The sequence below is a fragment of the Alternaria postmessia genome (genome assembly GCF_024291825.1).
Source record: "Alternaria postmessia strain BMP 2775 chromosome Unknown scaffold_31, whole genome shotgun sequence".
NCBI classification, from domain to species: Eukaryota; Fungi; Ascomycota; class Dothideomycetes; order Pleosporales; family Pleosporaceae; genus Alternaria; species Alternaria postmessia.
The window spans coordinates 96,187-112,279 of NW_026260104.1; the positions used below are offsets into that span (position 1 = coordinate 96,187).

At 50.5% G+C, this 16,093-nt stretch overlaps 8 protein-coding genes across 8 annotated transcripts; 1 reads left to right on the forward strand and 7 right to left on the reverse strand.

Annotated features, from left to right (window-relative positions):
• Positions 1-398: 398 nt before the first annotated feature.
• Positions 399-1,099, reverse strand: J4E82_005711 (uncharacterized protein; the record flags this gene model as incomplete). Its single annotated transcript, XM_051731972.1, has 2 exons — positions 399-921; positions 975-1,099. The coding sequence occupies 2 exons, from the start codon at positions 1,097-1,099 to the stop codon at positions 399-401; spliced, it is 648 nt and encodes a 215-aa protein (XP_051588221.1).
• Positions 1,100-1,463: 364 nt separating this feature from the next.
• J4E82_005712 (uncharacterized protein) lies at positions 1,464-3,091 on the reverse strand (the record flags this gene model as incomplete). Its single annotated transcript, XM_051731973.1, has 2 exons — positions 1,464-2,986; positions 3,070-3,091. 2 exons carry the CDS (start codon positions 3,089-3,091, stop codon positions 1,464-1,466), a joined length of 1,545 nt encoding a protein of 514 aa, XP_051588222.1.
• A 427-nt stretch (positions 3,092-3,518) lies between these two features.
• On the forward strand, positions 3,519-4,978 carry J4E82_005713 (uncharacterized protein; the record flags this gene model as incomplete). Its single annotated transcript, XM_051731974.1, has 3 exons — positions 3,519-3,571; positions 3,622-4,734; positions 4,786-4,978. 3 exons carry the CDS (start codon positions 3,519-3,521, stop codon positions 4,976-4,978), a joined length of 1,359 nt encoding a protein of 452 aa, XP_051588223.1.
• Positions 4,979-6,020: 1,042 nt separating this feature from the next.
• J4E82_005714 (uncharacterized protein) lies at positions 6,021-6,488 on the reverse strand (the record flags this gene model as incomplete). The annotated part of the gene is made up of 1 exon (XM_051731975.1): positions 6,021-6,488. One exon carries the CDS (start codon positions 6,486-6,488, stop codon positions 6,021-6,023), a length of 468 nt encoding a protein of 155 aa, XP_051588224.1.
• A 255-nt stretch (positions 6,489-6,743) lies between these two features.
• On the reverse strand, positions 6,744-7,616 carry J4E82_005715 (uncharacterized protein; the record flags this gene model as incomplete). The annotated part of the gene is made up of 1 exon (XM_051731976.1): positions 6,744-7,616. One exon carries the CDS (start codon positions 7,614-7,616, stop codon positions 6,744-6,746), a length of 873 nt encoding a protein of 290 aa, XP_051588225.1.
• A 526-nt stretch (positions 7,617-8,142) lies between these two features.
• Positions 8,143-10,152, reverse strand: J4E82_005716 (uncharacterized protein; the record flags this gene model as incomplete). Its single annotated transcript, XM_051731977.1, has 2 exons — positions 8,143-10,061; positions 10,110-10,152. 2 exons carry the CDS (start codon positions 10,150-10,152, stop codon positions 8,143-8,145), a joined length of 1,962 nt encoding a protein of 653 aa, XP_051588226.1.
• Positions 10,153-10,436: 284 nt separating this feature from the next.
• J4E82_005717 (uncharacterized protein) lies at positions 10,437-11,825 on the reverse strand (the record flags this gene model as incomplete). Its single annotated transcript, XM_051731978.1, has 1 exon — positions 10,437-11,825. The coding sequence occupies one exon, from the start codon at positions 11,823-11,825 to the stop codon at positions 10,437-10,439; it is 1,389 nt and encodes a 462-aa protein (XP_051588227.1).
• A 316-nt stretch (positions 11,826-12,141) lies between these two features.
• J4E82_005718 (uncharacterized protein) lies at positions 12,142-13,653 on the reverse strand (the record flags this gene model as incomplete). The annotated part of the gene is made up of 1 exon (XM_051731979.1): positions 12,142-13,653. The coding sequence occupies one exon, from the start codon at positions 13,651-13,653 to the stop codon at positions 12,142-12,144; it is 1,512 nt and encodes a 503-aa protein (XP_051588228.1).
• Between the last annotated feature and the right edge of the window lie 2,440 nt (positions 13,654-16,093).

Here is a 16,093-nt window from a genome sequence, read left to right on the forward strand (position 1 = left end):
GGGGGTAGTTAGACTTGAATAGAATGTTTCGGGTATAGCTAATCTAACTCAACTATCCGATTGTATTGCAATAACTTCCTTCTCTACTCTTGTCCTCTTCAGATTCTCATCCTTCCTTTCAGAAGTGACAGGAGCATGAAATCGTAGAGTATGGCCACAATCTGACGTAGCCATAAGCTCGTGACTTTCGAACCTGACTACTCGTATTAGCTGCACATAATTCATGACGTTAGTAAGATGACAACTCCTAAAATCTCGCACGATAATCCTTTGATTTCTATTGCATAAGTCCTCATGCATAAAACCCATCACACCTGGCTCACACATGTGTCCATATCATCCATTTTGGGTATCATAACATCCTATCTTTGACTCATCGCACCCACGACCATTCCTCCTCATGATTTGTTCCCCAAACCCCCAAGCACCCTTCTTGTTCCCTCAACAATCAACCCGTGCTCAACCGCATGAATCCTCTCCTCTAAACCATCCAGTGTCTCTCCCTCTTTCAATTCTACCTCTTGTGTAACGATCGCGTCTCCAGCATCAACTTCCGCAATGACCTCATGTATCATAACGCCAGTTCTCTTCAACCCGTCCTCTTTACCCGCCGTCCACGCACGCTCGATTGCTTTCGCACCAGCAAACTCCCCCGGCAGAGCGGGATGTAGGTTTATTATCTTGATACCGGCTTCGGCAATGGGTGAAAGGAAGGCAGTGGTGACGATGTGCATCCAACCTGCGCAAACGATAAGGTCAGGGCGTGGGTGTTGCCCATGTAGAATGATTTTTGCAAGATCGCCGTCGTACTCTTCGCGGGCCTTGTCGTCTGTGTGTTTCTTTTTGTAGGAAACGAGATTGTGATAGGTTGTTGGTATCGAGGCTTTGTTGGCGCGTTCGAGACCGTATGCTGCTTTGCGACTGCGGGTATATTAGGCTTTTTATCGAGGAATCTTGCTTAGAGGCCGACATACTTTGATATAACATGTGTTATGCGCGTGTTAGGGAGGGCGCCGGATGCACATGCGTCAATGAGGGCTTGGAGGTTTGAGCCATTGCCTGAGATTAGGACAGTGAGGTTGAATTGACGATCTGGCATCGTGTATATGAATTATCCGAAGACTTTACGAGAAAAGCTGGGTGACTGTGTTTGCGCTGCGTCGATGCGGTTCAGGCTCGACGTTCAGATTCCAAAATTTGGGCGTGGGGTAGCTCTGCCCCGCGCGGAGATTAACCTTTAATCGCCGTAGAAATAGCATCGTTACCCAGCCGAGTATCAACTACGCGTCTTTGGTAATGGCGCGAGAACATTTCGTGGATTGGGTATACTGCCTAAACTATAACTACCAATGAGACCTCAGGGCAAGGCTTCGACACCGATTACGATCTTCGAGACACCCTGATCAACCAGGAAAGCCGCCGCCCTCATCTGGATACCTCGGACACCGTCACAGCCTTTTATTCTACGATCGCATCCTCTTTGAGCTAGCAACTGACACTTCATCCATGTCTTCCCACTCGTCATCCTCGTCGTCTTCAACCACAACCGCTCTCTTCCTCTTGCTTCTTGCACCCACTGCGGGAGCAGACGTTTCGTCAGCAGCAAGATTTTGGCGCTTCTCCAACCCCTCCAGACGCTCCTCGAACTCCTCCTGCTGCGAGTCGACTGCAGACTCCAGCTTCTCCACGCGCTCTGCGACATCCTCCATCTGGTCCAGCGCGTCTGCATTCTGGCTGTAGATTCGATGCTTAAGGGCCAACCGCCAGAAGTAGTATTTTCTATCGTTCTCGTTGGTAGACTTCGCTTTCCTTGTGATTCGTGCACGGTTTCGATTGTTTGGCGGAATTGTTGATAACAAATGAAGCTCGACCATCCTGTAGAACTGTCTGCTCACAATCTTAGTGCTCTTTCGAAGCTCCTCAAGGTCTTTGCCGTTCCCGAGGATTTGGTCCCGCGGAATCGGTGAATTCTTTCTCAACGACTCTTGGGAAAGATTTGAGGCGATTGACAGGTCCTTGAAGGCGGAAAGTTTACGAAGGTATGTGATATCACTGTAATCTCGCATGGCATCGAAAGCCTCGCTTGGATCCTCAATCGGAATCTCGTAGATGAAGGGCTTATTCACCAACTCGTGGAAGATGGTATCGTACAAGCGGCTTCCGAGCGATTGGCCTTGATATGGAGGGAGAATGAGGAATTGAGAAATGCGTTCCCTCGACGGCGTCTCGAGAAGATCAAGCTTGTCGGTAAAGAGGAAAGTCTCGGGATCTTGAGTCAGACGAGGCGGTGTATATTTCCCAGCGTCACCGTTACTGCTTTCGGCTGGAGATGGCAGCTGCTTCGTAGCACGCGCAATCTCGAAGGTGGGAAAGACCCAAGCGCGATACGATGTAGAGAAACCGGCGAGCGTGTATGGGGAAAGCGATGCGTCTGACAGAGGTGTCACATCGTACAGAAGGTACAGTGACCAACGATCAAGCGTTTCCTCGTCCTCCAAGCCCTCTAATGTCGCGCCGTCGATGAATAGCAGGTTGAGGATCTTCATATTCGTCCAGATGCGTCGAGCGTCGGGATCAGTCATTGGAGCTTTCCATATCTCATACTGTTTTCCGTACAGACTGAAGGTGTTCATACGCGCTCCCGGTGGTTTCCAATCTGAAGACGTAGCGCCAGCAGCATCATCGATCGACTCGGGTAGGTACTCGCGGAACAGCTCCGGGGATAGATCAACCTGGTTCAGATCTGGGGAGATCTTCTTGAGGTCAAGCTCCTGGTCAAAGGATATCTTCAGTTTCGGGTTGAGGTCGTTTGCGCGGAAGTCAAGCTCGATGCTTGGGTTCTTGTACCCCGCGATTGTCTCGTTCTCTTCGATGACAGTGTGGGTGAAGCTTGGGTGGAAGGATTCGTCGAGGATGCGTTCTGGGCCGTTCTCGTTTGATGTGCGGTAGAGGTTGATGTGGAAGCACTCGTTGGAGTTGGTGACCCCTAGGCAATGTCAGCGAGCTATGCGCCAAAGCTGTCCATGCTGCACCTTCGCGTTGCTTATGGTGTTGGGTGCTGCAACTTACAGTCGTCCAAGTCAAGCTCCATGATGGCGGTGTTTGCTGGAATAGATGATACGCGACCGGGGTCAAGTGGATGCCAGATGTGTCGGCGACGTGGGCGGGGTGGTGAGAAGTAGTGTGTAGCAGCTAGACGGCGGACAGGCAGCGCGCAAAGTGAAGGAGCGACTAGCGCGACGGGAGACGCGTTTTAGTGTAGCACTACGTCGTTGCCGCCCCTGCTACCAAGCCTCAAGAAAGTTGCGCTATGCCACCAACTTGTCCACAACAGCCTCACAACTCCCCAACCCTCACCGCCCACACCACCACCACCTCACCCATATTGCGACGGCCGACTGCTCGAGGCATGGATAGCGTCGATTGAACCGCTTACAACCTTTTTCTCTTTTCTGTGCACTCGGCGCATTCTTTCTTGGTACATCCGCTTAGGGGACGACACTGCATACGACGACAATATGTGGGACGGATTGTTCATGCTGCTCGCTCTGAGCACCGTCATGGCTGTTGCGTATGTCTCCAACCGTTACAATGTACACGACTGAACTCTGACGTGCTCAGCTCCTTCCTCGCCGGCATTCTCCCGCTCTCCTTTAACCTCTCCACCCGCCAATTGCGCATCATCACCCTGCTCGGCACCGGTGTGCTAGTAGGCACCTCGCTGATCGTCATCATACCCGAAGGCATCGAGACCATGTACAGCGCAGGAAGCAAAACACACTCGCATAGTGCGCGAAGCGTCCAAACCATCCCGTCCGTCATGAGCCTGCAAAAAGAGATACCTCACCCACCCAAGTTCCCGAGCTGGAAGAGGGCGGATCAACTGGAAACAAGCTCGCTCACTGGAGGAGCAGTCAAGGCGCCGGGCGCCGTAGACATGACTAGCGACAAAGCTGCTATTGACATGCAGCTGAAGAAGATCAAGGACAGCAAGGAGAAAGAGAAGCCAGCCGAGGATCCCCATCCGCAGAAAGGTGGAGACGACGACTCGACAGAAGGCCACAAGGAGGGACATACCCGCGTGCACGCACCCGAAGACGACGAGCCAGCTAAAGGACATGCTGAAGCCAGCCATGACGACGGACCCAGCCCACACGCATATATTGGTGTTGCACTGATACTAGGATACATTTTGATGTTCCTGGTCGAGCATCTGCCAGAAGCCATGGCCTCCGCGAAACCAAAGTACCAGCCAATGCATATCTCCTTGTCCAACCTGGCACGTGGACCGCACAACTCATCTTCGTTGAGTCTCAACGGAATGGGTATGCAGAGCGCTGCAGTAACACCCCTAGCGACACCCGGTCTCCCCCCGCCACCTACCAAGAAGACGCCAGCAGCCACCATTGGTCTGGTTGTACACGCATGCGCCGATGGAATCGCACTGGGTGCTTCCTCCACAGCCGAATCCACGTCGCTATCGCTAGTCATCTTCTTTGCGATTATGCTGCACAAAGCTCCTGCAGCGTTTGGCCTCACCTCCGTCCTTCTCAAGCAAGGGCTTTCGAAACGAAAGGCGCGGACACATCTGGCTTTCTTCAGTTTAGCGGCCCCAGCTGGCGCGTTGGCTACTTGGGCTATTGTACACATGTTTGGACGCAATCACTTGGGTGGTGATGAAGGTCTGACATGGGCCACTGGTTGGGTGTTATGTTTTTCCGGCGGAACTTTCTTGTAAGTCATTCATACTCTACCAAAACCCTCTCGTTTACTGATTCAACATAGGTATGTGGCCATGCACTCCATGTCCGAAGCCACAGCGTCTCAGCACGCATACGAAGATCCCACAGCAAACGGCTACATGGATGCCTATCCTGGCAACAGCAGCATGTCCAAGAGCGATATAAGCATTGTAATGATCGGCATGCTACTTCCGCTCATCACCCAAATAGGGCATGCGCACTCGCACGGCCACTAGAATACTCAAGGTCAGGGTTGTATTTAGTGGCGCTTCACTGAAGCGCTTTTGCGCCCATTTATGTTACTTATAGAAAAACGTTGTCAAGTTAGTTTACGTGCCACTCTGGAATGATACCAAACCTTGTTCGCCCTATACTTGATCCCTTTGATAGATTCGTCGTCTAGCAAATTAGTAGGCAAATTGTTCACATAGCCTCATGTTCAAATCGCCGTACTCGTGTCCTTGCTCCGTCGCCTTCGAACTCACAGCCTTGATGTTCGCCCTCTCTTGATCGCCGCCTCGCTCGACCTCGTCTCAGTCTCCCACCTCACTGTTAACGTCCTTTGCTAGCTCCTCTGTGAGATCCTCACACGCGATCAACTCAAGAAGATACGAGTAGGTTCTTCTAGTGTTCGAGCCAATTTTCACACAGTGCTCTCCTCCCCACATGGTCTTCGATTTGATAAACTATCCGTCCTGATTTACGCCTGCGTCCCAGCTCCAACCCTCTCCACACGCCTGCCGCCGCGTTATGACGCTCTCCTCAACCATACCAGCCATGTTTCGCATAGTCTCTTACGCTTTGACCACGGAAAGGGTGCTGCGTATGATAGATATGGTTACGCTGGGGTCGTGGTATGCCTCACAAGCGACCATACAAAGACAATATGTATAGTAATCGGCAAAGTAGTATCTAACGATGGTCCAGGAGAGTATTGCACGGTTGTAGCGTAACAAGAGGACCGTATTGACCACGTCCATGCTACGGAAGAAGGGTCGTTGCTGGTCAATAGGATCCTAGGAAGGTTGATGTGTCGTGGCTATTGTGTTAATGCGGAAGAGAAGGTGGACCTGTAGCATCTTGCTGGTGTTTGTGGATATGCAAAAATGGCTATGCGAATGGGAGGGTCGAAGTAGTTGCAGGAAATTGGGCTGTCGAAAAGTGTCGTACTCAAATTTGTCCACAGATCACTCTTGTCTCAACATTCTGGGTATCCGTGACTTCGTATCACAAACGCATCGCAGAATCGTCACTCCCTCATCATTTTTCAACCGTCGCTCACCAAGGCATAGCCTCCGCGCCGAAGTCGATCCTCCTTCCCGTGTGTCTCCTGTCCTCCCACTCCTCTTCATCATCCTCGTAATTCTGTCCCATGCCCCACCTCTTCTTCACCTTCTTAACAGCAAATCTCCCCGCCCCCCAAACTGTCGCGGCGAAAATTGTGCCCGCAATGCCCGTCGGGGCTAACACGAATCCCGCCCCACTAACAAATGTGCCAAAAGCCCCAGCACCTATCGTCGCCACCAGCGAACCAATTGCAACGTATTTCGCATACCGTACAAGCTTCCAGAAAGCGAAAATGATTCCGGAGCGCACGACACGGAGAAGTGCGCGTGTGCGGCGTGAAGACACGGCATTGGGCGCGGTTTTCGGGTCGTAGAGGTAGCGGAGGTTGCGCCGTGTCGAAGCAAGTGCCGAGCGGGATCGCGCGTCTATTTCTTGGTCGTGAACATCGGTGGATGACATTTTCAGACAGGCTGCGATCGACCTTGGTGGTGGTGGTAGTAGTAGTAGTACAACAGGATGGAAGTTTGCGGTGAAGTTCACTGAAGGGGTGACGTCATTGGGCATTAAGATTGAACCCCAAAAGATTACAGTTGCTACCATATATAACGTCGAATATTGGATTTGAGAGGTAGTGTCAAGGCATGATATGTTGAATATTCATATACACATTACAACGTTATATCATCTTTCTACTCCTCATCAGCGTCATTACGATCATGGAGTAAGGTGTAGCTTGTTCCCGGAAGAAGACTTCGTACCTTCTTCTAGAAGTCTGTAGTAGATCGCGTCCAACTCATGATCATGTCTTTCTCTCAGCCATATCATATGCTCCGCACTCATTCCGATCATCTTACTGTCCCCCTCCGTTTCAGACTTTATCGTTTCTTCTTCAACGTCAGCGTTCACCTCGACCAAGTCCAACACAGCATGGAGTTCCAACCAATCCTTCTTTCCCTCCTCCACACATCCGAAAGCCTCCGAATCTGTTTCCCGTTCCCAATCCTCACGAATTTCTCTCATTCTCTCCATGTTCTGTTCCGGAATACGCCTTCCAACTGGATACGCCTTCGTGTTACAAACTGACCATTGCAGTAGACTCCACCAATTGTTTTGTCCGGTCACTGGATCTTGAAGGTCAATATCATAGCTTGTGCTAGTCATCACCTGTCTTATCTGCGCTTGTTGACCTGCTGGAGTCTGCACTACTGCATCGACATAGCGAGCGATATCCTCCCGCATAGCTCCTTCGGACACGTGCTTATATTCATCGACTGCAATGATGGATAGCCGTGTGTCTGAGACCTTGTCATCGTAGCATCGCATAGTGATCTTCATGGAGCGAGTGTAAGGGGCAGGTGTGAAGACGGCAGAGGTATACACCCACGAGTGTTGTGGAATCACGTTGCCATAGCGGTTGTGTTGCAGTTTAGGCTGGACGTAGTCGTCTGGCATCCGCTCCAACGGCTCATCCGCATAAGCGATATCACAGGTACTGATAGTTGGCTTTTGCTTTGCGTGAGTCGTTAGGCGTATACTGAGATAGAGTGGTGTTGTTTCGCTAGTGAGAGGTTGAAGAGTAGTTGTCATGGTGAAAAATACGTATGGTATGCAGTTGTTGTTGTGACGAATAATAGACAAAATATGCGAAGACTGAGGCAGCTTTGGCGGTGTCATGTGTTTGGTTCAGGAGCGTCTTGGACCTTTTCACTTATGTTTGCTGTTCTGTCTATTCTCGCGGTCTATCTCTAATGCCCACTTGGCGGTCTCTGAGATCCATGTTAACCCGTGCTGTTTTCACCATCTACCTTGTTCCCTCCCTTGTTACCATTGGTATTGCTCATTATGTCCAAGCAATTCGGGCAAGTAGCTGTGTTTACCTTATTCAATCCATGTGAAGAACATGGGTATGAAATGACCTGGCTAATGGTTTACGTTGGACACAAAGTGTGATTCGTGATCATTTAGTTGTTCCGAACGACGAGAGTCGATGATACAACCATGTGGAATCTCGCGTTACTCTTACAACTCATTCACACAGCCGAGCGTGCAGAAAGTCTTCTTCCCCGATAGGCTAACACGCGGGTAAGAAATTATGAGTCCCATAGAAGCGCCTTCAACGTTCCATCCGCTTGAGCCTCTCTTCAGCAGCCCTAGCTCGCCGTTCTCTTTCCATTCTAGCTCTCGCTTCTGGCGTCAAGCCCCTCATTTCTTCCTCTCTCAAATCTGCTCCAGTCTTGACAGGTAGCGCGCCTAATGACTTGCCCTTGCCTAGCCTCTGCTCCTTTCTCCTGACCTCTTCAGCCTCGCTTTCTTTCCGTACGCGCTCGGTCTCAGCCTTCCGCCGGTCAGCCTCAGCCTTACTTTCTGCAGCTTTCTCGGTCTTTTCTTGAGCATCTCGCTTGTCAGCTTCAGCTTTGGTGATGGCTGTAGGCACTCCGGCTTTCTCCCAATCCCAAGCTGACTCTCCGAGTTCGGAACGGGCAACACGGAAGGCGTCACGGGTTGCACGGTCGCCAGTCAGCGTGAAAGGGGTCCGCGCTTCGTCACTCATCAGAGTTGGATCGGCACCGGCTTTCGTCAGAAGCGCGAAGACGATAGGAGCAGAATTGAGAGATGCAGCAAGATGCAGCGGCGTTGGTGTGTGGTGGTTGGTGGGGAGAAAGTTGAAGCTTGGTGGGATGTTGTTTGTTTTGAGGTAGTTGAGAAGCGCAGGTACTTTCGAACGCTTAATCATGGGTATAATCTGTGAAGTGTGTAATGTCGCAGCCTCTTCTTCTTTTGTTGGCTTCTTAGGCTTAGGTTTTTCTGGGATTGGTGTCGCAGCAGCCGCTTCTTTTTGAGAAGAATCCAGAGCAGCAAGCGCTGCTTCATCGATAGCACTTTGCTTCACTCGAGTGAGTTCAACAAACGCACGCATCAGCTCTTTTTGAGTCGCCCGCCGTGTACTGAAGGGAAAGCCTCGATTGCGTGGGTCATTATGACGCAGAACCTGTCCTTCATACGGACCAAAAAGAGTTCTCCGGTTCGTCGCGCCGGTTGCGCGTACGAAGATCAAGTCTGCGGTATCGATCATGTTCTTCCAGCTATATAATAGCTCACGAACTTCAGCGATTAGTGCAGTCTCGTTGTAACGACGGATCGATGAACCGGCAGAGTGTGCATTGCCTTTTGCGTTGTCGTTGGCTGATTGCGAACCTCCCTGTTTTCGTCGCGTGGTGTACCTATGGAATGTCTTGTGCGCAACTACGGTCGCCGATCGCTCATCGAATCCAGTGTGATTCTTTCCTATCTTAGGTGCCAGTGCTACTATCATGGCAGCGAAGTGGCCACCTCCTATCATGCATAGAAAGTAATGTGGCCCGATATCTATGCCTGGTGGCGGGACACCGGCCTCATTCGCCTTGATCTTTGGGGGTTGCTTCGGAGAAAGCTGCTTCTTGCGTAAACTTTCCAAAACATGCGACTCCTCTTCCTGCTCTGTATTCGAAAAAATGGCGCGATACACGCCTAGTGACATGTTGTCGGGTATTGAGGGTGACGTGAACCACATCAACGGAGGCTTGCCAGGCCCTCTCTGCTTCTTCCGTGAGGAAAAGTCGTCAAACTCGGGATCTGATATCTTGGCCTGCTTTTTGAATAGCGCACTAAGCGTGGATTCTTTTGCCTTCGTCCCATCTGCATCTTCGTCCTCGTCGGATTCTGATGACTCAGACCCTGATATGCTCTCGTCCAGATCTCCGATCAGTTTCTCGAACTCAGCCTCTCCTACAGGCTTCGCACCTTTTATCTTTTGCTTCAGGTTGTATCCATGTAGGTCTGATCGTACGTGATTGCGTTGGTCTGCAAGAGATGCAAAGCTGAGCCCACAGAGGTTGCACGATGTCGCTTTTGCCGGGCTGTTGCTCTCTTCTTCGGCGGTATTGGAAGAGTCGTTTGCAGTCGTCGGTATTTGAGGTGCTGTCTCTTCTATCGGGTGCTCGGGCTGGTCTTTGAGAGTGAGTGTGGCTAACAGCTCTTCGGGCAGATCAAACACTGTGGACGTTAATTCCATGCGCGCTCGGGGAGGGAGCAATATTTTACCATAGAGAGGACGCTGTAATAGATGGTCACCTTTTTGCGCCATCTTAGATGATCAAAGTAGCGGTGACGGGTCGTATATCGAGAATAGTTTGTGAACAAGAGATGTGGAGGGGCGCGTTATAACTTGAACATGACGTACATCATAGCTGCCCTCCACGCGAGTCATAGCTTGACGCTAATATCTCACTAGCGCGCTCAGCCCTTCATTCACCCGCCACCGATTCTATGAATGGATCGCAAAGTCTCATTTTTGATTGAAAAGAACACAGAGTAGCTGCATTGATCTTCACACGACTGATGTTGCGGTACCACGTGACTGCAACGCAATTACGCGTACTCGGCAACAGCGACTTGTACGAACACATACCCCGGCTCTACGAAGTCTAACAACTGCAGCGGATCCGGCCCTTCGATGCTGGCGGGAATGGATACGAAATCTATGCTTTGCTCCGCAAAGCACTGATGTAGCTGTGCAAAATCTGGCGGGAAATGACCCAAGAAAGGCGGCCAATCCACCACAGCGACTTTCTTCAAGGATAGCTTTGGAGAAGCGATAGTAGCGAGATGGCGCAACATCTCTGTTGGCCCCTCCCACCCTCTCGAGCCCCAGTGCTCTTGCCAGTCAATCTCAAAGCTCATTTCTTCAAGTGTGGGCGGAAGAAGGCGTACCATCTTTGCTACAAAATCGGAGGTGCATTGTATCGGGTCGTCGTCATGTGTGATCAAGCCCATATCTAGCGAACGAAGGTTTGACATGTTGGAAGCCAATCGTGCTACCTGTAGTACGTGCTCCTGACGAAGCATCTGATGGTCACCGCGGATAGAGAGGTGCTCGAGTGTTGTGCGGTTGAGAACGAAAGCTGCTGAAAGCTCGCCAAACTTCGACAGGAGACTTCGAGAATACATGCCACGCTGATCGTTGTTGATGTCCTGTTCATATGCGAAGCTCTTCAAATCTCTGCAAGCTTCGGTGAAGTATTTTAGCGTCGGCACCTCCACAACTGATCGCTTCAACACGATCTTCTCAACTTGAGATGAACCAGGGTCTAACACTGTCCTAAGCGGAATCTCGCTATCCCAAACCCGTCTGTTGTCGGTGCGCTCGGGGAGAACTAAGTCCGAAGCGATGAGGTTCCGAAGTGAAGGAAGGAGGAACAAGTATGCTATGGCCTCCACTGACAGTGGACCGTGTATATTAATGGTTCGCAAGTGCACGAACCGATCCGGGTTGTTTGCGATCCTCCTGAACCAATATTCGCCATCAGGCCAGAAGGCTCTATCTGCGATAACAAGCGTACGGAGATTCGGAGTGAACATTAGGAGTATCTCAATGAACTCGTGATCACATCGAAGCCCAGAAGAATCACGCATCAATCCGTCCTGGTGAGACGACTCTAGAAGCTTGATGCAGCTGGAGAGGACGGCTTGATTTTCCTCGGTATCGTCATGATCGTTGAAGTTGTGCCTCCATGTAATGTCCCGAATTCGGTTTGCAAGTTCCGGGCTGGATCGCAACGTACGCAGAAGTGGCCACGGACGTCGTACTAGAAGACTTTTGTACAGATGATCGACAGAAAGCATGTACATGCGACGACTAGTCAGGCTTAGATTGCATATATCCTTAGCGTTATCGTTCGGCATGCGCTCGATGATGCTTATGACAAGTTCGTTGGGAAGAGTATCGAAGCCAGGTTTGGATGGGAGATTAGTAGCCATCTGGACTACTATGCCGTCTGAGTGGACGACTGGTGAAGGGATACTCCGCCGTTGACGGCTTGCTACGCATTGAAGCTCTTGTCCCATTCCGCAAAAAGAAATTAACGCCAAGTACGATAACAGGGAACAGGAGCTTCCCCGCGTTGGGAGAGACGCTAATGATTTAGCGATTGTCGGACCGGTCAAGCACGTGTTAGCTGTGTCAGCCGCAACGTAGTCTTGTTTGCTAGTCCTACACCAACACGCACCCAGATCCCGTACGAAACTTTGTAGATACCATCTATAAATGCTTCAGAGATCGTATGCACACACTCCACTAGCCGTGATTAGACGATGGGCGGGAAAACCTGCAATGTGTCGCGAAATATTCCGTCCTTTGGATCCAAAACCAACCAGGCTCCACGTCTTCCATGACGGTAAGTGGCTCTCCATCTTCAATCTCTTCGTAGACTATGTCAAATTGCAATCCCCGGCGTTCATATACCCGCTTCAAACTGATGACTTGGTCTTGGAAAGGGAACCAGCCTGCAAGTGCTGGCCAGTCAACGATAGAGACGTGCTTCAATTTAGAGTTTGAACCAGCAATGGCTTCAGCCAAATACCGTAAGATATCAGTGAAGAATTTTAACCGTGGTTCTCCATCACGCTCATAAGCCCACTGAATTTGTAGAGCTTCGAGTGTGTCAGGAAATGCGGCTACGATCCTAGAAGCTATAGTTGGTAGATCTTCAGATTGTGCGAGATCGAAGCCTTTGAAAGTGCTGACACTACAGGGACCGATGTTCAGATTACGAAGCCTTGCTAGTACAGGACCAGTAACGTGGTGACAGAGCGATGTCATCTCTTCATGCGTCACCACTGACGACTCTATACGTAGATGCAAACTTTCTAGAGAGCTATCTGGACCCCAGCACAAGTTGCCAACCCACGGGAAAATGGACGGCTGCATCCCGGGATGCGATGCAAGTTCATGACACACATGCTCGTAGGTGAAACTCTTGACTTTGTTAAGTTTCCCAAGGATACCCACTGCAGACGGGACATGCAGATCTGACTCCCGTATAACCAGATGTTCAAGAGACGAACCACTCGCCAATCGTCGGTCAACGTAGTCTTCGCCGTCACGGGCCCATGAGAACTCCCTGTCGGGTTCTTGGCGCATATCGACGACTTGGGTAAGATCTAGGGCGTGTATGGAAGGCAGAGTCAGAAGCGGCACAATGTTTCTCAGGCGTAGAGGACCGAATACGGTAATGGATCGAAGATTTTCGAAGTGAATTGGGTTGGCAGCCAGGCTCTTGAACCAGTAACTGTGGTCGTCCCATTGCCATGCGTCGTGTATAGTAATTTTCTCAACCTTGGGCGTGGAGAACAAGAAGAACTCCAGATACCACCAATGAACTTCATATTCGGAAGAGAAGCCTATGAAGCGTCCAGGCAAGTCTGTGGAGAGATCAGTAGTGTCCAGAATAGCCCCAGAACTCCTCAGTATGTTGGCAACGGTATGCCTATCGCCTAGAGGTAGGCATCGATGTCGAGATGGTCGATCCCAATAGTTCTGATACCACACCACCTCCTTGACATAATTCATGAATTCATGGCGTTCGTCTGGATGCGACAGCGCTATGGTACGCAGGAACTGCTCTGGGGAGCAACCTGGAAATCTTCGATAGAGTCGATCTATCGTGAGACGACGAAAACGCGAGCTTGTCGCGTTCAAATCGCGTAACGTGAAATAGTCACCTGGATCCAGCTGATCCAGGATGAGGAGAATCAGTTCATCAGGGAGATCATTGAGAGCGCTGACTGATACGCGTCCTGTGATCATTGTTGCAGGTAATGTCTGAGTGCGCGTCGTGTCAAATATGTCCCGAGGCTCTTCCCAAGATCCGGTTATTTTCCGGGAGTGGATCAGCAGCTTGGCGATCAGAGAAAGTGCACGTGTGGAGAGATTCACACTTAGGCAACCAAGAACAACCCCTTTCGTGGGGCTGCTAGAACGAGCAGTTTCAGCTCTTTTACTAAGAACAACAAAATCGATATTCTTTGCAGCGAAAGATTGTCTATGTATACAACAGAGCTAGCTCTAGGTTCTTTGCTCTTCGATGACGTCATTCGAGCCAATTACTCATACAACTGAGAGCTGATACCAATCACTCTCAACGGATGTGAAACTCTTTCGTAACGAAGATTGCGTTCGCCTTTCCCTCCGGACCATGTAGCGGTATCACACTCTCGTCACTGTCGTTCCGCGATTCTGTACGCCAAACCGGCCGCTCCATCGCTGTACCTGATGCCCGGTTTCCCGATCTATATTCAGATAGAGCAATCCCAGACTTGGACTGATCCTGCCTCTCGTAGCCCAACGTATCAGGTCTTCCACTTCCGGTGACCCTACCAGTTCCTACAGCTGTCCGTTCACGTGCTGCGTTCAGAACTCGAAGAAACAAGGGCTTCAACGCAGGAAGAGATCCAGCAATTATGCCAACAGTCAGCTCGACGTAGTTCCATATCATCCATTTGTCATGAACGAATCGTCGAGGATCGTGAAGGATGGTATTGAACACTGTTGCTCGGAAGACCCCGGCTGCGCCAGCGAAGACACCAAGTGACAGTATCGCAATTAGCGACATGCGAGTGCGGACGTTGAGTTTGAGTTGCCAGATGAGCGGAACAGGAAGGAGTGCCAGAAGGAAGTCTGTCAAATAGTTGATGACTAGGTGTAGATCAGTTTTTTGATGATGGACAGCAGATAGTCGCGTCCTAACCCGCGTTAAAGAGAGCGACGCGCCCGAAAGTATCTCTACTGAAACATTTGGCGCTACCATTTCCCAGTGGTGGAGGGCGAAGACTATAGTTCCAACTAGCCTCTACGGGGAGGCAGGCCCACACCTGTGTCTCTTTAGTACAGCAGGACCAGGGAAACATCTATGCGATAGTGTCTTACTGAAAGAATATTAGTAAAATATGCCAATCCGTTCATGACGGGCTTACCCAATGTTCCGGTACACGTCAGCATAAAAGCCATCAAAAACACGTTCAAGCCGTGTAGAGACCATCGATATGCTTTCGTTGTCGCAAATCTCAGCAAGAACAGAGAGACAGATATCTTTACCACTGTCGCCGCAGCGTTGCAGATGATCTGATGCACATATCGGACTTTGAGCAATTGCTGGTACCTTGCCGGATCCATCTGAATGACAGAGAGGTATTTTCCAAGACCGTATGGAACTTCCAAAACTATGCAAACAAGTGTTGCTATGGCCATGAACTGTAGGAGCGAATTAGTGATTGCGATTGATACTAGCTTTCTCAGTATAGTTACCATGGCCAGAAGCATAGCCCAGTTATCGTAACCAAAGGACTTGATAACTGCAACACGAGCGTAGCAACGTAAGAGGACCGTTATCAATGCGACTGCACATAACGTGGCAGCTTGTGCGACAAAGTTACCAGCATTAGGGTAGGCTATGAGCTCTGGTGATGGTAAAGAAGTTGGAGCACTGGAAGAAGCCATGCTTGTGATGTGTTCAATGCATAGGTGGTAGCAGTGGAGGCCACAAAAGAGACGCATGTGCAGTTTGTGTTGTGAACAGCATGAGTTGATCATATAGGTCTCGCGTTGCCTGAGCCGTGTTCTTGCATACATTCGCTCATTAACCAGGAGGAAGACTTCTTACTCAGCCCATAATCTGATACCATCGCAATATGGATTTGGCTCGGTAACGCGGCCATCTTGAGCCCATCACATTGCGGGAGCTAGGATAGTTCTCATGGAAGGTCTTCTCGCTAACTGAATTCTGGCATAGTGGTGACCGCGCCGCAGCTCTCCACTACATGGAATGGAATGCCGTGCTTCCGTCTTTCGCAAATGGTGTGGCATAACCCAGCTCGTAACTGATGTCCGCTAACGACCGTCCACTAAGGCCAGTGTCATAAGTTGTGAACGAAAAAAGAGTGCGATCGGAATGATAGCTTCTCTCAACATGCAGACGGGATGCATACTTTCTCAGTAGCACAAAGTGGCTCCGATCTGGCTCAATGTCCAGCAACTCAAACGTCTCCCGAGGCGGGTGGCTCCGCGGGACGACACAAGCTTTCAAGCCGCCCGACACGGCTCGCGACGAAAGCAGATGGGTGTGTTCCCGAATGCCGCGTTCGGTTCGATGCGCAAATGCGTAGGAGTTGGGCTAATCACCGTGCCGTGTGAAGGAAGAACCCATATTTCGCGACTAGGCCTACCCGTGGCGATTGGCACCTGCCCAGGT